We start from the raw sequence: 22,973 nt of genomic DNA on the forward strand, positions 1-22,973 counted from the left end.
GTTTGATGTTTAGGGAGACTTAAGATCAAAGCTAGGCTCAATACAGCCTCCTATATATTACATAATCTGGAGAAAGTTACTGAACCTTTCTCAACTTGGTTTTTTAATCTATAAAAAAAGATATCAATATCCACCTTCAGGGCTCCTGTAAACATTAAACTAAAATTATACATGTAACGTACCAGTGCCTGGCACATGGTAGTAACCAGAAGAGGATGGCTACTATCTGCAGAAGGAGATTGAGAACTCAAGTGTTTCTGTTTTATTGTGTTTGGTTTTTGCCTAATTTAATATCCTTAAGGAAAGGGAACAAATAATTAAAACTTTGTAAGGCTTAATGAGTATCTTCCTAACAAGCCTGGTATGCAACCAAGTGCCAAGGAGGCACCCCACAAATGCTCCAGGCATAATGTAGCTCAGCACTGAGCGACTGAATATCAGTGAAGCAGGATATATATCATAGTTGACGGGGACCTGACCACTCTGTTACTCCGCTTTTAAAACAGATTATGCACTCACTTTCAGAGATGCTAAAATAAACTATAAAAACCAAGATGAATCAATACTTTGTAAGAAGATGAAAGGCTCATTAAAATTTGTGAGTAGTGTTATGTACAATGAATCTTAAAAGAGGAAGACCAGCCATAATCTTCTAGTCTTTGCCTTCTCCACTTTCTCACCTCCCATCCATTCTTAACTACTAACACTCTTTATCGAGGTCACCAGTAATCTCCTAATCTCCAGGTCCATTAGCCACTCCACAATGGTAGTTTACTTCTTTACTTATTCCCACTTCTGCTTTAACAATAAAAGCCACAGTACTTCAAGTGCTTGTGCCAAACATTATGCTAGAGTCACGATTCTCAACTGGGAGGACAATTTTCCCACCCAAAGGACATTTGACAATGTCTGGAGGCATTTTTGGTTATCACAATCTGGGTGAAGGGAAGTGCTACTGGTACTAGTGAGTACATGTCCAGGATGCTGCTAAAGATCCTAAAATGCACAGGACAACACCCTCCCCTAAACAAAGAATTATCCACCTCAGGTTGTCAGTAGTGCCAAGACTTTACATATATAATTTTATTGATCTTCACAGTAACTCCATGGCGTGGGTATGATATCCTCATTTTGCTGATGAGGAAACCAGACTATAAATATGAATTACTTACAGTGATTATTAAGTTAACACATTCTCCAGGCTCTCCTGCAACCAGTTTGCTATCTGGTAATATATTTATCAGAGAGAGAAGGAAATGAAGAAGCCAAGGCCAGCTATGTGTTATATAAGCAATGCTGGTAAAGAAGAAGGAGAAGGAGAAGCAGCAGCAGCAGCAGCAGCAAGAAGAGGAGGAAGAGGAAGAGAAGGGGAGGAGGAAGGAAGGAAGGAAGGGAGGAAGGAAGGAAGGGAGGGAGGAAGGAAGGAAGGAAGATAGATAGATAGATAGATAGATAGATAGATAGATAGATAGATAGATCGATCTAAGGAGGGAAAAAGTTGACACAATTAGCTGAGAGGCAGGGAGTAATCCAGCATCTCACTCATATTCTGTTTCTATCCCTCACACCTACAACTCACCAGGAACTGCTTGGACAACCAAGGCTCACACCCACCTTCTACTCTAAAGAATCTAAAGCCAGATATGGTACAATGCAAAAATAATAATAAATCAGAAATCCATGCAGCTGTGATTCCAACATCGGGCTCAGAATTGATTTTCAGAATTGAGGGTTTCCTTTGTGTAAGTAGTCATTGACACTCAGCTGTACTTCTTTTAGTAGCTACCAAACCTCAGCAGAGTAAGAAGTCCAAGATCATAACAAATATCTCAAGGTTTTGTGGTTTCATCTTATCTATCAGGCAAGATGAGGTTAAGACATCATGAGTCAGCTACAGACCCCATGAAAGACTGATTTCTGGCCACTACTTTCCAAAGTGGTCCAGTAACAGAAGGAATGGTGTTGTGTGTCCAAAGCAGCCTCAAAGGTGGAAATATCCTTGAACAATCAAAGAGCATTGTATTTATCAAAAAGCTCTTGGCAGCAGCATTAATATCTACAGGGTAGCAGCTGCCCTTTCCAAATAATGAGAAAATTATAATTCTTATCAAAAACTATCATATTTTAAATATATTGAGTACAAATAGTGTGCCAAGAACAATTTTTTAAAAAACCATTCTCTGGTTTTTTATGAAACCATTCATTATAAGTTGGCCCCTTACAATCATTTGTTCATTTTAATACTTTCACATTCCAGGAAGAAACACTTCAAAATGAGGCATAAAATGACAGACATGATTAGGCCAATCCCCTGATCGAAGGAGAGCTCCAGATACAGGATTGACAGCAAGTCCTGGCCACCAAGCCAGCCTCTATCTTTGCCAGGGCCTGGAGCAAATGTTTCTGTATATTCCATGTCTAAGCATTTTAGTTATAACCAACAAACCAGTGAATAAAATGTTTAATCCTCCTGCCTTGACAAATATACCTTCATAACCATCTGGAAGGCTAAGGTTGAATTTAGGATTCCTGGGCCCTTAAAAGTTCAATGCAAAATGTGAGAGGTTATTAGAAGCTGCCTACCATCCCAACTCCTGCCCCAGGAACACCATCCTTTTTTCTTCCTACCTCAGGCTACACCCAAGCTACTCATCTGAGCCCCCACAAAGAGCTACTGCTTGAGCCCAGGGGCCCCGAATATACATGACACAGTCTACCCTCAGGGTGACAGATCTAGAATAGGGCCTGTGCCTTGGAAACAGGGTCCATGCATTTGGAGGCAGAGAATTCTGTGACTTTGGTGCCCAGAATGTAGTCTAGAATGGCAGTGTGGACTCTTGGTGGACCTGCTCCTTGGCACTGTTGGGGGGCAGGGGGAGGCATGACCTCATCCTATGGAGAGGATATGACAGAGGGGTCCAGAATGGGACCCTTTAAAGTAAAGATTGCAAGGCAGGAGTTCCCCTTCCAACATACAAGGCTTTAATGCACTGCTACAATTGTCACACAGGCATTTCCATATTTTTCTACAGGAGTCGGGTGATTTTTGTCTCCTTCCCTTCCCACTCCCATCTCTATCCCAGACATGCATAAACCTGATTCGAAGAGCCCAGAGTCTCTTCTTCAGGGCTGCCCCCAACAGGCTGGTGTCATGGGGACAGCTAATGGGCTCTGAGCCTTTCCCACCCTAAGTCCAAAGTCCCCACGGTTTGAGGATTAGTTCATCCCAGTGGGATCACAACACAATTGTTATAGCTTTCAGATGCCAAAGGAGAGTGTTGGAAGAATCAAAAGGCCTGCGTGCTAGTTCTGCCACTAATAAGCTTTACAACCTAAGACGTGTTACTCATCTCTCTGGGTCTCATTTTCCCTGTTTGAAAAGTGAGGGCTTTGGACTCTGTCAGATGTTGAAAACTGATGCTCACGGGTCATTGGCCCATGGATGTGGGATTCTGTGGGTGAAGGGAGGAGGGACTTCATGGGGCTTAAATACTTTTTTAATTGGTAACCAATCTTTCATAATTAGGAGGTTTCAAATAAAATTTCACACATGGATTTTCCCTCAATATAAAAACTACAATACTGACTCTGTACCCCATTACTTTTGAGTTTTTCTCCCACCATTCCCTGTGTAAGATACAAGAGAGAGAATGGGAAACTAAAGGAAGAGACAGAGGGAGGGGGGGAAAAAGCAAACAGGGGCAACAGAGGAGAAGAGAGAGGAAACAAGGAAAGGGGGACGGGAAGCTAGGACAGATAGACCAGTAAGAGAAAAAGAGCTCATACTTATATAGCTTGCTAGGTATCACAGCTTTCAATGTCTTACATACTTAATAGCTCACTTACTAGTCACAAAAACTCTATGGGATTTCCTCCAGTTTACAGAGGAGGAAAATGAAGCTCAGAGACGTACAGTAACATGCCCAGAGCCCAGCGGTAGGAAGTGGCAGAGCTGAGATTCTAATCCAGCCACAGTTCTTCGCCTCACTCAGAGTCCAAGCATAGCTCTTTCAATGGCTCTTCACAACCTCTCAACCTCATCCCCTTCTGCTCTGTACCTGCTTCGCTTGGCTCCAGACACTTCTGCCTCACTCAGAACTTCCACACATCAGCCCATCCTGCCTTTGTACCTGCTATCACTTCTGCTTGAACCACTCTTTTTGCAGGTACCTGCATGGCTGGCTTCCTCATGTCTTCCAGGTCTTGACTCACTTGTCACCTTCTCCATGAGGGCTTCCTGATTACTTTGATTAAAAATTGCCCTCAGACACCCTCCTACACTGTTGGTGGGAATGTAAACTGGTGCAGCCCCTCTGGAAAACAGTGTGGAGGTTCCTCAGGAAACTAACAATAGAACTCCCCTATGACCCAGCAATAGCACTGCTAGGAATTTACCCAAGGGATACAGAAATGCTGATGCATAGGAGCACATGCACCCCAGTGTTCATAGCAGNCCTCAGAAACCCTACACACACACCACACACACACACACACAAATCCTCTCCCTCTCCTTACCTCCTTCTCTGATTTACCGTTCTTCAAGATGCATATCACTATCAAACATACTACATCCTTTATCTTATTTCTTACTGTATTTTCCTCCAGAATGGGGACTAGAATGAGGGCAAGAATGTGTACCCCTTTTCTTCATTACTGTATTTCCAGTGCTTAAAACAATACCAGGCATATAGAAAGTGCTCAATAATTATTTGTTAAAGTAATAAATAAAAAAGCTCCAAAGAAACCAACTTTACTGACATTGGTAAATTTCCGGTCTCTTCCCAGGAAACCCATTGGGGTCACTTTCTCTGTCTGGGCTATGGCATCTCTGAGCCAGCTGAGTGGCCACATCAACTCCACCTGTGGGGCAGAGAACTCCACAGGAGCCGGCCGAGCCCGCCCACATGCCTACTACGCCCTCTCCTACTGCGCACTCATCCTGGCCATCGTCTTCGGCAATGGTCTGGTGTGTGTGGCAGTGCTGAGGGAACGGGCTTTGCAGACCACCACCAACTACCTGGTGGTGAGCCTGGCCGTGGCGGACCTGCTGGTGGCCACCTTGGTGATGCCCTGGGTGGTGTACCTGGAGGTAAGTGAGCCCCAAGTGCAGGCTGCCTGTGTAACTGTACTTGTCTTTGTCTTCCCTGAGTTCTGGCCTTCTGGGTTCAAAATGTTCCCTGCCATGATCCAGGGACTGGGAAGTAAGGAGAGCTCCTCTCATTCTCCTTTTCATAAGAGAACTGAAGGCCCAAGAGCAGCCATTATCCAGAATTACTTGCCCACATCAGAACCAAGGAGCTGGGAATGACTGTGTTCTCAGGTCTCCAACAACTAGGTGACTGGACTTGAGTGATGAGACTTGTCCTAAAAATGCATCAGGACAGGGCGCCTAGGTGGCTCAGTCAGTTGAGCATATGACTCCTGATCTCAGGGACATGAGTTCAGTCCCCACATTGCATTCCATGCTGGGCTTGGAGCCTACTTAAAAAAATTAATCAGGTTTATTCTCTGTGCCAATCACATTGCAAAGATGGGGAGGCAGCCTGTGGGTATCTTCATCAGTGTTCCAAAGCATAGAGGGCTGGGGATGTGCAGAAAGGATGTGAGACAGCAATGAGGGTGGAGGGGGACACAGAAGGAATCCTAGAAAAAAACAGAAAAAAACGTTTAATAAATGAGGAGAAAAAAGAGGAAAAAAAACTGTCTGCAAATAGATCAGACTTCTTTTGATGGTTTAGTTACCCTCAGATTCAGCCCTTTCTTCCTGGATACCAGCTCTCCACAGACTCTGCTACCAAATAGACCCAACCTTCACATTTATATTTTTGATGCCTCCATTAATAGTACAGAGCCCTCGCCAGTCAGATAATGCAGCAGACCCTGGAGAATTCTTCTGGAGAGAAACAGTTCTTAAATTGAAAGTATTTTCATTTGAAAGTGCAAAACAGAGTCAGGAGGTGATCAAGACAAAACATCCATTTGCTAACAAAGGAATAGGGATACCTACACCTGTTCAAGAAACAGATATTCTTACCAGGAAAACATGCAATTACTAAAGAGGTTTTTTTTAAAATACTTTAATGTACTATTAATAAGTCTCTCCTACACTATCATGTAACATTTTAAAGAGGTATCCAATGAAAGATCAAAATGACGCTATGATTAAGAGAAATTAAAATTCGTCAAATTAATATCTCAGTTAATATTAATAGTGAAGGTGACAGTTAATTAAAGATGACATATCACAGGAGAGCAAAAACCTCAAACATAGACTGCCTAGGCTGGTACCCCTATTAAAGAATGACTGGGAACTAAAATTAGACTTATGATCTCCAAGGGGAAACATAAAAAAAAAGAAATCAAGAAAATAGAAAAATAAAGGAAAAGCAGAAAAACATCTAGGCTGACTGGGAAAGGGGTAAGGCTAAGGGAAGATGTAAAGAAAAAAAAAAAAAGCATCAATTTTTCCCAGTTAGGATAATCCTGATGGCAAAAGATCTTATAATTATCTTGACTCTTCTGCCAACCCAAAATGACTGAAGCAACCTTGAAGTCAGAAGCTATGTCTTTGTTCTTTTTTCTCCTGTAGTCCAAACATACTTCCTGGCACATAATATGTGCTAAATAAATATTTGACATATGAATATTAAATTAATCTTTTCTGTAATGTATGCATTAGATGGGCAATTCCTGCTTACAGCATCTGCAGCTATATCTATTATTACAAAGAATTGGGGTTTTTTTTTTTTACATCCAACAATAATGAGACTGAAAAGGAATTAGACATATATGATATTTTTGTTCAAGAGTAAGGTAGACTTTAGGTGCTAAAAACCAGTATGGATTATTTTGTGATTCATAGTAAATAATATGGACACACCACCACCACCATCCTATACCTGAGAGTGTTTCTGTCCATCCCTATACATTACAAGGATTCTTAAGTCTTTCAGAAGACTGAAGGTCAGACAGAAATACAGGATGAGGACCTTCACTATAATGAAGGCTTTAATAGCTTCTGAAAATAAAATTGGTCTGCCCGGTCTTCTGGTGTCTATAACAAAGCCATTCAGGGTCACTCTTGAACTGTCCATTTGGGTTGTTTTCAACACTCTGGATAGACCAACTGGGAAATCTCTGTAGATACCAGTGTAGGAATTAGACATTGTGATTTTTCCACCCTAGACACCCATGGCATCCTCTGCTAGCCACACTTGCCAAAATTGATGATGTCTCCCTTCTACTGCTAAGTGTAGAAGACTAATTGAGCCCACAGAGAGCCAGCATGAAATCTTGCCAGAAGTTTACTGGATTCTCTGTAGGTTACATCTATGACAGTTTTTTTTTTTAATGTTTATTTATTCTTGAGAGACAGAGAGCATGAGCAGGGGAAGAGCAGAGAGAGAGGGACGACAGAGGATCAGAAGCAGGCTCTGCACTGTCAGATGTGGGGCTCAACTTCATGAACAAATCATGAGACCATGACCTGAGCTGAAGTTGGACACTTAACCAATTGAGCCACCCAGGTGCTCTGGGAAATTGTGAGTTTTCCCACATGAGATAGGCTCTGATGGAGCTCCTGGTTCCCTCTCATAAAAACCAATAGGCATTCTGTCCAACAGTTTCTTTGGTGCAGTGTTCAGTAATCAAAAGCATGGGCAAATAAGTCTACAATCATAGAAAGAAAATTTGGTAGACATCTCTCCACTGGGAAGTGGGCTTTGGGACCTCTTTTTTGTCTTACCCACTTGCTTTCAAGCCCTAGTCAATGCGACTTAATATCTCTGTACCAGTTTGGCCAACAGTCCACTGAAAGTCTCTCTCAATAAAAGACAGAACATGACATAAAGCAGCAATAATTAACAGACAACAGTTAAGATATTAGAAGGTTCTAATTCAAAAGACCAGGTCTCCCTAACCCACCACAGTATATACTTTTCTTTATCTTAAATGCCTGCTGCTTTCTGTGGACCCTCAGAAGGAGACAGGGAACCTTAATGAGAGAAAAGAGTACGTCGAGTCCTTAAAGGGACTGTAACTATGTAAGTCCATGTGTCCCAGAGAAAAGCCAAGCATTATCCTCACTAATTTGTCTTAATGGTGGTACAGTTTGAGCAGATCTAGTAATTACATGATTATACCTAAGAGCTCCCTTGGAAAGAGGAAAGGATGTAGCATTGACCATAGCACAGAGACTGCTGAGAGCATGAGAGCCCCCAAGAGGATAGTACAGAAATGAGAAGAACACCATGCAGTGGCCAAATTAGCTGCCAAATTCATAGCTTCCTGTGCTTTGACTTGAATACATCCATCTTCTTTAAAGGAAATATTGGCTCATACTAGCCAGATACCTTCCTCCAAAGGAAAATTGCCTAATTATGCCAAACACCAGTAGGTATGGCTATAAATATTGGAAAATATGACTAACTGTGGCTTAAACAAATAGGAGTTACTTTTCTCAAGCAACCAGAATTCTGAAGGAAGGCAATTGTTTGTGTTGATTCACCTGCCCCATGGTGTCATCAAGGACCAATTTCTTCCAATCTTGGCAAACTGGATTAGTGCCTCATGCTACTCACAGGATGGCTGCCATAACCCTCAGCATCATGGCCATATTCAAAAATAGGATGGGTGGGTGTATGCTAACTAACTTGAATGTAAATTTAAAAGTAGATAGATAGATAGATAGATAGATAGATAGATAGATAGGATGGGTGGGGACAGCAGAAAAAGAAATAAAGAATGGGAAGGGAAGAGAAGGGAAAGGAAGAAGAAAGAATGGAAGAAAGGAAGAGAGAAAGAGAGAAAAGCCCTTTCCCCAGAGTTCCTCAGAGCATCTCCTAAGGGACTTCACTTAAGTTTAATTCGCCAAAATTGGAGCATAAGGAAAGGATACAAGGGAGGACAGAAAAGAAAGTGAAAATGTGGGTTTTACTTAAAAAGAAGATGTAGTCGAGGAATTGCTGTGAGATAGGCAAATAAAATGTCACATAACACTGTGCTTCCGGTGAAATTCACTGGTGTGAAATGTCATTCCAGCGCAAGGTTAGTCTATGGAAAGACTCAGAACTAGGAGTCAGAGGACATGGAATTAAGTGAATCAAGTGGAGGTGACAAGTACACTTCGCCTATGTCATAGGCTTCATGACAGGTTCAACTGTTGTCAACTTAGAAAGCACTTTGATGGCTAAGAAGTATAAGCTATAAATAGCTCAGTTAAAACACTTTTTCAAGAGACTAAAAACAGAACTATCTTTCAACCCAGGAATTGCACTACTAGGTATTTACCCAAAGGATACAAAAATACAGATCTGAAGGGGTACATGAACCCCAATGTTTACAGCAGCATTGTCAACAATAGCCAAACTATGGAGAGAGCCCAAATGTCCATCAACTGATGGATGGATAAGGAAGATGTGGTATATATTTACATGGAATATTACTCAGCCAACAAAAAGAATGAAATCTTGCCATTTACAATGATGTGGATGGAGCTAGAGTGTATTATGCTAAGAAAAATACGTCAATCAGAGAAAGACAAATGCCATATGATTTCACTTATGTGTGGAATTTAAGAAACAAAACAAATGAACATATGGAAAGGAAGCAGGGAAGAGAAGAGGAGGAAACAAACCAAGAGACCATTAATGACAGAGAAAAAACTGCGGGTTGCTAGAGGGAAGGTGGGTGGGGGACAGGCTAGATGAATGATGGGTACTAAGGAGGGCACTTGTTGTGATGAGTACTAGGAGTCGTATGTAAGTGATGACTTACTAAGTTCTACTCCTGAAACCAATACTGTACTGTCTATTAACTAAAATTTAAACTTAAAATGGGGGGGGAGATACTTTTAGTTGTAAGTAAAAGAAAACTTACTTCCAACTGGCTTAAACAATAAGCAGAATGCATTGGCTCTCACACCAGGAATTTTACAAGTCCTGTAGTAGGGTGGACTACAGGCACAGTTTGAACAGGGCTCCAGCTCCATTTCCCCACAATTCTCTCAGCTCTCTTCTATGTATTGGCCTTATCCACAGGCACAGCGTAAGCGATAGGCCTCACATGTGTACCCCACACCGCTCACACCAAGAGAGGAAATCTGGGTCTTGGAATTCCCAATAGAAGTGTCAAGGTGTACTTTGATTGAACTGGCTTCTGGCACATGGTTTTCTCTGAACTAATCACTGGATAGAAGAGTCGGTTTAGCATAGATGACGTGTTCTTTCCAGAGAACACATCAAAGACCATCTCAGGAATTTCATGGATTCCCAGTGGAATCCAAGGACTATTGGAATGAAGGTAGAGAACAGCCAGCTAGTACGCACTACACCGTCATTGGGACCATTCTCATCACTAAGGCTCACAGGAGCCTAGGCTTGGGCAGGGGGGCTAGCAGAGGCCAGTCACTGACCTTCTTCAGTTTTCTTTGTCCTCAGGCCTAGCAGAGAAGTTCAGGATAAGAATCATACAGGTGATCTCAAAGTAGGTTATATTTTAGAGGGCCTTGGTCTGGCTGCCTCTTTAATTCAGTTTGCAACATTTTCTCGAAAACTCTTTTCTGTGCCATAACACATAGTTCTATCTCTGATTCCCTCTCAAGTTTTTAATTTCCTGCTTTAGAAGCTGCAGTCTGTGTGAAGCTCCCTCTCCAAGCACAAACATCCCATGTTGTTCCACTCGGTTAAGCATCTTTTGTGATGTTTAATGCACTTATATCAGTCCAGAAAGACAACGTAAGCAGCCGGAGGAACATTTAGAATACTAAACTCAGGATACTTAGGTCCCAGAGTGGACAGGAGAAAAGATGTGAGACTTAAGTAATGTAGACCTAGCAAAAAAGAGCAGGGTGGGGGTTCAGGCAAGGAAACTTACCACAGAGAGCAATCAAGGTCAGACAGTGATGACAGGAAAGAGCAACGTGATTTTGGGAGAGTGGAGCCTCTGGCCCTTGTAATGACGTTGATTATTAGAAATAAAGGAGAGTCTGTATTTTATTTATTTATTTTATTTATATATTCTCTTTTTTATCTCTGCTTGCATTTATTTATTTATTTATTTATTCATTTATTGTAAGAGAGCAAGAGAGAGAATGCATGTGAGGTGGGGGCAGAAAGAGAGGGGGAAAGAGAATCCCAAGCAGGCTCCACACTGTCAGCACAGAGGCCCACGCGGGGCTCCAACTCAGAACTGTGAGATTATGACCTGAGCTGAAGTCAGACACTTAACCAACTGAGCCACCAGGGTGCCCCAAGGAAAGTCAGCATTTAAATGGATTCTCCATGACTCTTACACAAACTTCGAACAGTTCTGAGCTAAATCTTTATTATAGGGAGGTGCTTATTGAAAATACAGACTGCTGGGTCTACCCCAGATCTACCAAACCAGAATGTCCAGGGGTGACCCTGGACGTCTATAGTAACTGTACCAGCACCCCCTGCCCCAGCCCTACTCCTAGCCTGAGTAATTTGTGCAGGCAGCTGGCCATCTGCTACAATATGACATTTAGGAACCACTAATCTATAAAACCCCCCTTTCACAGATGAGGAAATTGGGATTCAGATCATTGAATTCCCTATCTTGCCCCACAGCAATCCCCCCGCCCCCCAAAAAGATTCCAAATGTGGCAAACAAAAATGGAATGAAGAGGCTAGAGAAGTAATTCCATATTTGCCTCTTGGACATCTCCCCAAACAAGCAAAAATCCATCCCTTAGAGTAGGCATTCTTAATCAGGGGAGGCCATCAACTTGGATGTAAATCAAATTACTTCTTTATTTTCACTAATCTGAAATTTAGCATTTTCTTCAATCGTGAATGTAGGCATCAACCCACAGCAGAAAAATCTTTAGTGTCACCAGTAGAAACCACAGATATTTACATTTTCAAATTACATTACAGTTGTTGCAGATACTCTGAAATACCATTTACACTCACCAGTCTTGGAAATTACAGGCATTTTGGACCTGCCAACTAGGTCTTGTTATTTAATGCATTATTAAAGAAGCACATATATTAAAATACTTTGGTAAATGTATTTCAGTATAATTGATATTCTTTGTGAGCCACTGTATTTTATTGCATGCACCTGAAAATATTCTTCTGGGAAGGGAACCATGAGACCAAAGGGATCCATGGGACACAGAATGCTCAGGAAGCTGTGCCCTAGGGATGACCATTTCTGAAGACAGTGCCTTGCCCCCTACCCCCACTCCCACATCCTGGAGTTTCCCAAACCTCCCAGGCAGTAAGATTCACTGGAGGGACTTATTATTCTGAGTGGGGCCTGAAAATCATTTTGTTTAACAAGAGCCTCAGGTGATTTGGGAAATGCTGCCTTATAATCAGTAAATTTGGGAAATGCCGCCTTAGGCTATGTCTGTTGGAAATCAATAGCCAATCTCAGTACCTGAAGACAGTGCCTTGCTTACTCCCACCTTCTGTAACGCCAAAGGGAGTTACTTATATTCATTAGCAAGTGAGAGTAACACCACCTGGCTACTGCACAATTCTGGAGAGAGTTATTCATTAGGATTTAGGAGAAAGGTAGAATCATGTCTCTACAGAGCCTTAAATCAATCAGATTTTGGGTATTTTTTTTTCCTGCTTCAATTTCGAAACCCGCCTTACCTTTTATGTTCTCCCCATGCTTTATCCTTATGTCACCATGAACACTTTTCATGTTGTAGCCTAGTTATTTCCTGCATGTCTGTCTCGTGGGCCCTCAGCTCACCCCCGCACGCATTCATTCATGACTCCCCCAAACATATACACAGTAGAGTCTGAGGCCCTGGGGGCAGACACTCGCTTCAGTATGCTCACCTGAGTGAAGTATCAGACATTCAGTAGCTATTGGCTGTGTGGTGGATGGATGCATCAGGGCAGCTCTTCTCTCTCCCAGGATGGTGGAACGGGATGGACCTGTACACTTCCCAGAAGCTGCGCGCCAAGGTGCCAACCTGTGAGAAGCAAGATAGAGGCATCGTTAATACTCAGGGTTTGAAATGCCAGCTGCTTTTATTAGCTGTGTGTCCTTAGGTAAATCACTCGGCCATTCTCAGTCTCCACTTCTTTACCTATAACCTGGAAATCATAGTTACCTCATTGGGTTGCTATGAAATTTACATGTGAGAGTTACTTAAGCATGGGCTTAGTCCTCCCCAGCTCTATTTATTGCTTTCTAGTATCTATTTGGTGTGGAGGACTCCAGGAAAGAAAAAAAAGTGGGGAAAGAAAAGTATTTCCATTACACATCCCACCAGTTAGAGATTCTTTTTCAGGATTAAGCTCCAGGGAAGGCGAAGTGATGGTAACTTAGCGGGAGTTACTTCAATCAGCTGATCAGATTTTTTTCCTTTTGACACTTAGCTGAGATCGAGGAGAATGGGCATTTTGATGGCAGAACTGGGGACAGGAAAAGAGGATGGCCAGAACAGGGTGGCACAGGAGAACCTAGGGGAGACCCTGGAGGCTTTGGCCTCCAGGAGCTAAAGAAGCAGGGTACCAGAAATCCTGCCAGGTATGTGCTTTCACTAGACCCCAAGGTCAGCAGCCACCCCGTCTTTTGCACTCTTTTTAAATATTTTTTTTTATTTTTATTTATTTCTAGGAGAGAGAGAGAGACAGCGTGAGCAGGGGAGGGTCAGAGAGAGAGGGAGACACAGACTCCGAAATAGGCTCCAGGCTCCGAGCTGGCAGTCAGCACAGAGCCCGACGCGGGGCTCGAACCCACGAACCGTGAGATCATGACCTAAGTGAAAGTCGGACGCTTAACCGACTAAGCCACCCAGGCACCCCTGCACTATTTTTAGAACCTTGTGATAGAGGCAATCAGAGAGGGTGACTCATTTCCTAGAAGTGAGGGGATGTAGTCTGTCAGTCTGTCACAGAAGAATCCTCCAACATCTGTCCCTCCTGACTTGATGCTCCCGTATAACAGGGCATCTCAATGCCCTGTCTGCCTCTGCTAGCTCTGCTACCCCAGGGGAGGTGCTGACCCTTGCCCAGCTTCTGTTCCTTTCTCCGCGGTGAGAACAGTAGCCATCTCTCATAGGATTACAAGCGGCAACAAAGGCCATGTATGTAAAGTGCTTTGCAGAAACAAGAGTTAGTAAGCATTCAAGAAATGTTAGCTATTCATATTAACACAGGTTATGTCAGAGACCACTGACTCTTGCAGAATATACTTGCCTGCTGGGCACTGCTCTAGGAGCCGGGGATCCAGCACAAAGAAGTAAAAGTCCCCGCTCCTACAGAATTAAGGAATAGTCATTCAATTTCCTATCGACTAGGCATATTATTTGTCCCCCAAAAGCATTAAGGGCACCTACAGTAAAGAACAAATTCAGTTTTCAGAATCTAAAGCTTCAAAGCTATAGAAATTCCCAGAATGAGTCATGTTGGTCAGTGACCCGTGCAGAGTAAGTTCTCAATAAGGGAATTGTATTAACGATGTAAGGATCTCATGATGATCTCTAGTTATTTAAGAATGCCTTGCTCCTCCTCAGTTATCATACAAGTTCTTCAAGGGCAGTGCCTGGAGTATATTTTTAAAACCTCTTAAAACACAAAGCAAATCCTCCTTCTATGAACTGAGGAGCCTCACAACTACTTGCTTCATGAATGAATGAATGAACGAATGAACGAATAAACACCCAGCAAGCACTGGGATTTGCTATTATTGTAACTATCCTCTCTCACCTACATTTTCACCCCCAACTCACAGACACAGGCATTCACAATTTTGCAAAACAAAAAGTAGGCTTTACCCAATTTAAGCCATAAATTGCATACTAGGCTTATGTTAAAATGAGATTTACTATACAAAATTCAACTTCTGCAAGAAGCTTTTACAGCATACAACCATCCGATGTGCTGAGAAAACCATCCTTTATTCTCCTGCCTCCCTTAAATCATTGTGTTATTATGACTATACAGCTCGCTTTTTATGAGTTTCTCATTCTCAGAATTCCTATAAATTCATATTAGGCCTTACTTATATAGAGCCAAATGGCTCGACTAAAGAAAGTAAATCTACAACCTAATGAACAAAAAATAACAACTTCATCACTAGTTTGAACTTTTCATTGTTGTTTTTAAACAAAATATCTTTGGTGAGGGCTTCTCAAAATAGAGTCTGGAAATGACCAAATATAGGGCTAAAATCAGGTGCTGAAAAGAAATAAATCTAAGGGGAAAGAACTGATTAGGGGAGAGAGACTTTCAGAACTTTTCTTTAGTGGAATAAATCAGAAATGAACAGTAAAGTGACTTGGCCACGTAACAAGAATCTTGGGTGAGAAAACCTAACCAGAGGAACAACACCATCTTCACACACCCTCATTTGGACAATGCTTGTTTTTCCCTTGAAAAGCTACTATAGAGGCTACTGTACCTATTTTCCACTCCCCTTTCTTTTAAAGAGCCATTGGACCTGCCCAGAGGGATATAAGAAGCACCCGTGTACAGCCAGGGACACAAAGCTTCACAGATTTCCTCTTGAGAAGCATGGTCCCCACAGGCAGAGGCACAAATGCCTCGGGGCCCAAGAATGGAATTTATGGACACTCTGAAAGTGACAATCTCCGTGACACATGTCTCTGGGTTGATTAGGTTATGTAAAAAGTTTTAAAGTAAAATAGCAATGTGCTAGGATATCAATTCAATTACCTAAGCTCCTGCCACTCTGTGAGCGTGACCAGGAGGAAGTTTCGGAGCTTGAAACACCTGCGTGAGGCCAGGACCATCCTCACTGGCACTGTGAGTGGTAACGAGGATCTGCACCCCTTTCCGATGTCCTGTACCCATTGTTCCCCCACCTCCTCGTGACTGAAACCAGGGCATCCAAGCCAGGCACATTGGCACAGACTTACTTCACACAGTTTCTTACAGATATTGTTCTAGAATGCTTCCAAGCTTTAAAACCAGAAGCCAGACAGAGTTTTCATTTTAGAGGTAAGTTTCATGAAAACCATGTTGCCAGCTTATTTCCTGGGTATATGGTGAGCTCTCCACTGTGGGGAGGGCCTCAGAAAGGCACGGTGCACACATCTGGCTATCACCCAAGCTCTTCTCACTACCAGCTGGGCATCTGTGGGCATATCACTTAACCACAAGGAGCTTTAGTTGCCTCCTGAGTTTGAACTTGATCAGTAATTCTCAAACCTTGGTGTATCTGGAGTGGGGGAGAGGGCCAGAGGGAGTAATTAGAAATGAAAATTCATGGGCTCCAGATTCAGAGATTCTGATTTAGTAGGCCTAGGGAAGGGTTCAGAAATCTGTGTCTTTAAGGAGCACCCCACTGTGGACAACACTTTCAGAAACACTGGACTTATTCCAGCACTGATGTTCTAATATTCTTTGAATCTGTCCTTTCTTGGGTGACCAACCATCTTTAGCAGCCTGGAACTCCTCAGCATCTGACTCCCTTTGGCAACAATGGTACCAACCACAGGGAGGGCATGTCAGCACATGCAGGCGAGCCTAGGAAAGGCAATAGAGTTGACTAGGTTGTCGGGGGAAACACTAACATCCTTGTCTCTGCTGCTCAGGTGACAGGTGGAGTCTGGACCTTCAGCCGAGTTTGCTGTGATGTTTTCGTCACCCTGGATGTCATGATGTGTACGGCCAGCATCCTGAACCTCTGCGCCATCAGCATCGACAGGTAGGGCTGGGATTCCCCTTCCACCAGGTCTAGGCTGCCAGGTGGTGTGGGAAACCAGCCTGGGGAAGCTGCTTCTGCTGAATTTGAGGCCCCAGCTTTGCACTTTAGGACACTGGGGTCACTGTCAAGTAGAACTTACCACTCAGGACATCTTCTCTCTCATTTTCTTTTACACTACAGTTTGCAGTAGAGAAGAAACCCCTGTGGTAGGAGAAAAATAATTACCCTATAAGCTTTCCTAGCCTTTCCTTCCTCCTAGACCCCTAAAGAGGATTCTGGTTTTGACTTCCCATCATCCTTTGGGTTCTTTGTGATTCCTAATTGGTATAAAAGGGGGAGCAGGACAGACAAGTGAGCTGACAAGATTTGGGAGAATTCCTGTTATTATGTTGTTTGTTTTTGGTAAAGTGCAGAAGAGGGAGGGAAAGGAGGAAGAGAGAGGGGAGAGAGAAAAGCTTGGGAGTATTTGCAAGGAGACAGAGAGGAGAAAAGTAGATGGGGAGAAAGGTAATTTTAGGAAGTATGGCTGTGATCTATTCATTTCCTTCATGACTTTTAAGGAAAACAAGGAAACTGACATTTTTTAGGATTGCTTTCTGGTTGGTGGAGTGGATTTATGTGATTGTGACTCACCTCTGTGCAGGTCCCACCTGAGCAGACATACTTTCCCACCCAAAGAGTGCCCTGCCCTGGCCTTGGGAGCTTCCGTTCCTCACTTCTCTCCTTTTGTTTCCTCTCCTCTTTCCCCTTTCCCCTGCCTGGGCCTTAGACTTGCCCATGGCTCCCACGGATGTCTCCAGGCCCACAGAGAGCCCTGGGGAAAGGAGACTGCTCTCCAGACCACAGCCTCTGTTGACACTCAAGCCTCCAACCTTCTCTAAGTCCCCTCCCACATGCCTCCCCTTCCACCCCTTCTCTCTCCTATACTCTTTCTCCCAGCAATACCATCCACTCACTCCACAGCTTGAACACGGGAGCCCAAACAAATGCTGCCAATCATTGAGAATCTACCATACAGGGCTAAGGCTTTGCAATGCACTCACTCACTTCATCTTCACAACTCAGCTATTATTATCTTCATTTCCAGCTTCTGAAGGGAATTAAGGAATTTGCCTAAAGTCACACCCCTGGCACAGAGCAGTGCCAGCATTTGAATTCATGTCTGACTCCATGTTCATAATCTTAGTCTATGTGCTAAGCCTCTTCAAATCTCCAGCTGTACTCCAATATCTCCTCTGAGTTTCAAACCACATTACCACCTAGATATCTCATTGGTTCCTACAAGGCAATACCATCAAAGCACCAAACCATCTTAACTTGATCATCCCTTATTGGCAACATCATTGCCTTACAATCTCAGTTTTGTTCAATTCCTCTCTCTTCCTCATCTCCCACAGCTAAGCAGTAAAAGGCTTAGAGACTCCATTTTTGCCATTTTTCCCCCAAATTTGCCCCTATCTTTCCTTTCTTATTCTGTCTGCTTATTTTAGGTTCCCACGACCTCTCCCCCAGACCTTTGCCACAGCCTCCTAACTAGTCCTGCACACCACTCTCAGAATTGCTCCCCCCAGAAGTAAAGTCCAAATGTCCATTACCCTACTCAATACCCTTCAGCATCTCCTTGGCCTGTGGAATAAATATTAAAACTACTTTCACAGCCTAGGATTCAAAGTTGTCTATAATATGGCCTCCATCTTCCTTTTCAATTTCATCACTTTCTGGGTTGCCCTGCCTACATTCCTCTCTTGCTTCAAGGTCTACCACACTTGTGAATCTCTACGAGCTTGATTCAGTTACCCCTGAACTCTCACAGTGCTTTTTCTGGAACTATCTCAAGGCATCTACAGCCTGCCTTTTGCTAGATGTTCTAAAGCAGGTTCTTCTCACTTCCCTGTGATTGATATTTGCATGACCCAGGGTTGTGCCCTCTCTATCAACAGCCTAAACTCCCTTTCATGTGCTGAAATGGGAATCTTGAACACTGACCAAAAGAATGGACATGAATACCCCTCCCTGTAGTGATACTGCAGACCAGTCAACTAGAAAGTCTTTCGACTCTATCACTTGATTGTCTATCCATCTGAGAAGAGAAATTAAAGGACATATCCGTATGGCTGGGACTCACACCATTAAAGAATGTGTTTCAAAATCAAGGATAGGGGCGCCTGGGTGGCTTAGTCGGTTAAGCGTCCGACTTTCACTTAGGTCATGATCTCGCAGTTTGTGGGTTCGAGCCCCGCGTCAGGCTCTGTGCTGACTGCCAGCTCAGAGCCTGGAGCCTATTTCAGATTCTGTGTCTCCCTCTCTCTCTGACCCTCCCCTGCTCACGCTGTCTCTCTCTCTTTCCTAGAAATAAATAAACATTAAAAAAAAAAAACAAAACTATTAAAAAAATCAAGGAAGATAGCTGCATAATTCTATGAATACACCCCCAAACATTGAATGGTATACCCTGAATGAATTATGTGGCATGTGAATTATATCTTGATAAAGCTGTTTTAAAATGAAGGGATAGTTGGGATTTCAATAATATTTTTAGGTCTCTGAGAACAGAACTCTTCTAAGTTTTTTGTGTGAATTCTGGCCATTTAGTACCATAATATACAATTTACATAAGTAGCAGGCTGCATCTGGTTTGCTGTATCATCACCTCCACTTCCCAAACTCTTATACGAGTCCTAGTTCCTTATCATCTGTAGGTCTCTCTGCTGTGCCTATTACAGACCTTAAACAAAGAATATTAAACCGGTCTTTGTCTGAAGGTAGCCAAGGTTTATAGCACAAATGTGCACCTTCAGAAAGAACATGAGAGTGTGTGTGAAGAGCAGAGGAGGGAGCTTCTTAGGAGAAGCTCTGGGGCAGCCCCCTCCTTGCCTCTCGGCTCCCAGCCCTACTCTCCATCCTCTCAAGAGTGTGCCTACACACTCCATCCACATACATTCATGTACATGGGGCTGGCAGGTGAGGCTGTGCAGGCTGTGCCCTGCACAAGCCTTTGGGAACTGAATTCAAGCAGTGTTTTTTTGCAAACCTTGAGTCGNCATTTCACTCACAGCAGCCATGCTTCACAGACACTTCTACCTTTCACCACTCACACAACCGACAAGGATAAACCTTGAATTGGCTGTGTCCCATAGGGATCAACTCCCAGAATGTGTTGCCCTCACTACCTGAAATCTGAGGAACAAGCCATGCCTTAGACTCCAACGGAGAAGGATGCTTTTTTCTTGGCTGGTACATCTACATGAACCAATCCTCACCAAACCTCAAGATGGAGGCTCCTGTCTATTCCAGGAATGAACACGGGCCTTAGAAAAGCTGTCTCCATCATCCTTCGTGGCAGTGTGCAGTACACAGCATTAAATTCTGTTCATGTGATGCCAAATCACTGGTCAATTCATTAAAAATGCAGTCATTCATGCAGACCTTTGGTCTTCACACAATGCTAGTCACCAGTCTGACAAACTTGACCAAATGGATTCAGCATTTTTTGGCCATGAAGCCCTGCTATGTAATAACAGGGTAGTAAGAGATAGGAAAGAAAAGGAAATGATAAAAGGGGGTTTTGAAAGCAAGTAATACTATTGTCATTAGATTCTCAGGCATAGCCCTGGATGCTTGGATTAATGCTGCCTTTTCTTTTTTAAAAAGCACAAACCCCTACCCCCCCCACCCCTTGGCGCCTTGCCTCCCCAGGGGGCCAGCCCCCTCCCACAGCATACTGGGTCAGAACTGACTCAGGGAGAGGGCTGAGAAAGTGTCAGAGGAGGAGGACACATTCTGAGTGGTGAGAATTAGAGTCCTCCGCTAGGGGCCCAGGAATAATGCAACCAAATTCATTCACCAGGGAGTTCTTTAAGTGGCTCTCAAATGGCACCCATCACACAGGCAAGCCTCCGCGTCTTTGCAGCAAGCACAATAGGTACCAGATGAGTCACAGCCACCTTGGATTTTTAGTTTGCATCTAAATAAGCACTTTATATTTGCAAAGGGCTTTCCAGTCATTTGCAAAAAGCTTTCTCCTTCAACAATTTCACGAGGGGAGTCCACAGAACTAAAGATTTATTGAGCCCCCTGTCTGACCAAATAAAAGGTGGTGAAAAACAGCCCTCACAGAGCTCTGGGGCTCATTAAACCCAGGCAGGGAGTTAGACTCAGGCCCTCCCACCCAGACCAGTCTCTTTCGCCTCCCCCCACCCCCCTCCTGCTGAAAGCTTCCAGAGGAGGCACCTTCATCAGTGCCCACACACACACACCTACCGTCCTGGGACAGGACTTCAGGCGGAGGTCACATTCTGCCAGGATCCTGGGAGCTTCAGTAGAGTGATGAGCTTATAAAGTCCAGTCACAGAAGTGGAAATCAGAAGGGGCATCGTAGTTTAACTCATTTGTGCAGAAATGTTACATGCTCACAGGGGCTCCCACAGCCTCTTTGGTCTGGGACTAGACACGGGGTCTCTTCACTCCCCCACCAGTACTCTACTATAACGAGTGGCCCCTTCACTGGTGGAAGTAGAGATGGGACACCAAGAGCAAGGCCTCTGGCCATGCCTACAGCCTACCCCTATGGGTGCTATTTCCTTGGAGTAAAAGAGGCATATTTCCTATGTCTTCAGTGCCCTGGCTCCTCCATGCTACTCTCAAATAGCTACTATTTATGCAGCATGTACCATGTGCCAAGCTAAGAGCTTTTCCTTGTTGCTAACCGTCACCCCAGCGAGAGAGGTATATTATCCCCATTTTACAAGTGAAGAGTCTGAGGCTAGACTGTGTAGTCTGCCCACACCACACTGCTGGTAGGTGCAAGAGTAAGGATCCAGTCACCCTCTTTCTTCTGTAGCACACTACCCTGCACAGAGGCGTCTAGCCACACCCTGGGCCACTTAATTCTGGAGCTCCACTGCCTTGCTACAAATCCTGGCCCTACCACCAAAGTAGTGTGACCACCGGCAAGTCAGTTAACCCTCTTTGGACCTCTGTTCCCTTATCTGTTTAGTGGAGATCATAGTAACAGAGTTATTACAAGAATCAAACAAGTTAATATTTGCAAAGCACTTCAAACAGTTGACTGGCACATAGAAAGTGTTACATATACTTGTTTGATAAATAAATAAATTTAATATTCCCTTTAATGTTCCCAGGAACAAGGGGGCAGATACCATTAACTTGTCGATATGAATAATCACAGATCCCTTGGACTAGCACAATACTATGCCAATAATAATAATGGGTTTTTAAATGTTTAAATAGGCACCAGGCATTGTGCTAAAAAGAATTCACAGAGATCATCTTATTTAGTGTTCATAACAGCCCTATCGGGCTGAATCATTATCCCCAATGTACAGATAAGGTAACCGAGTCTCAGAGAAGCCAAATTCTGGCCCATGGCCACACACAGTTAAGTGGAAGAACTGGGATTCGGACGCTAATCACTGTTTACAACCGCCACGGATTTAACCACCTTGCACACTGCCAGTGTTCCGGCCACGCCAAAAAGAGCTCAGTGTGCTAAGAACTCAAACAAGAGGAGGCGAGGGAGCGAGGTGGCACGCAGAGTCGCCCTGGAACAGCTCGGTGTGTGCAGCAGCCGGACTCAGAGGCGGCCCAGGCCCGCCTCCGGCTAGCGTCTAAGTCCAGCCTGCCCTCGCTGTCGGCGGCCACCTGCGACCGATTCGGGAGGAGGCCAATGGTCGAGCAGCCTTCCGGGATGGGAATTCTGGGCCATCGCGTGCCTCCAAGAAACCGCAGAGCCGAATTTCCCCGCCCCCCTCCTCCCTCCCCACAGGGCCCGGAACGCCACCAGGTGAGCGGTGAACTTCTCACCCTGCCGCGCTGGCAGTTCTCGCTGCATTATGGTGCCCTCCGATGGCTAGTGAGGGAACAGCACCTATGTCTCGGTCACCCGCAATAGGCTTCCTGGCGGAAAACCCTGCAGGCGAACTTGGGGGCCTCGTTTACTCCAAAAGTTGAATCGTGTTTAAAAAATAATACCAAAAAAAGTAACATAACAGTGGTAAAGGTAGTTTTGTCTCTCACTTCTTAACCGTTAACAAGAATTTTTGACGGAAATTTTCCTTAATGCAGACTTTCTCAAACTTGTAGAATTGTAAGACACCCTTGCTTGTTCAAAATGCACATTTAGGTCACCTGGGTGACCCAGTCGGTTAAGCCTTGGACTCTTGATGGTAGCTCAGGTCTTGATCTAAGGGTCGTGAGTTCAAGCCCCGGATGTGCCCCATGATAGGTGTGAAGGGGTACGTGACTACAAGGCTCAGATATGCCATTCCTCAACCACCGCTGGCAAAGAAGCTTTC

The 22,973-nt window shown here is 43.9% G+C and overlaps 1 protein-coding gene and 1 long non-coding RNA gene across 4 annotated transcripts in view; one reads left to right on the forward strand and one right to left on the reverse strand.

The window, feature by feature from the left end:
* Positions 1–4,819: 4,819 nt before the first annotated feature.
* The window catches only part of DRD3 (dopamine receptor D3), a 31,273-nt gene continuing 13,119 nt past the window's right edge, over positions 4,820–22,973 (forward strand). For both annotated transcript variants that reach the window (XM_077771820.1, XM_077771821.1), the window contains exons 1-2: positions 4,820–5,089; positions 16,547–16,659. In XM_077771820.1, the coding sequence (XP_077627946.1) occupies positions 4,820–5,089; positions 16,547–16,659 (383 nt within the window). The remainder of the gene's footprint in view (positions 5,090–16,546; positions 16,660–22,973) is intronic.
* Positions 5,503–22,335, reverse strand: LOC144238077 (uncharacterized). Of its 2 annotated transcripts, XR_013337002.1 has the most exons (5): positions 22,121–22,335; positions 20,920–20,990; positions 16,799–16,860; positions 12,819–12,955; positions 5,503–5,643 (listed from the first exon to the last, which is right to left on the reverse strand). It is a non-coding gene; the product is annotated as an uncharacterized LOC144238077 (long non-coding RNA). The 2 variants fall into 2 exon arrangements; XR_013337003.1 differs by lacking the exon at positions 16,799–16,860.

The sequence above is a fragment of the Crocuta crocuta genome, unplaced genomic scaffold, assembly GCF_008692635.1.
Source record: "Crocuta crocuta isolate KB4526 unplaced genomic scaffold, BGI_CrCroc_1.0 scaffold56, whole genome shotgun sequence".
Classification (NCBI taxonomy): Eukaryota; Metazoa; Chordata; class Mammalia; order Carnivora; family Hyaenidae; genus Crocuta; species Crocuta crocuta.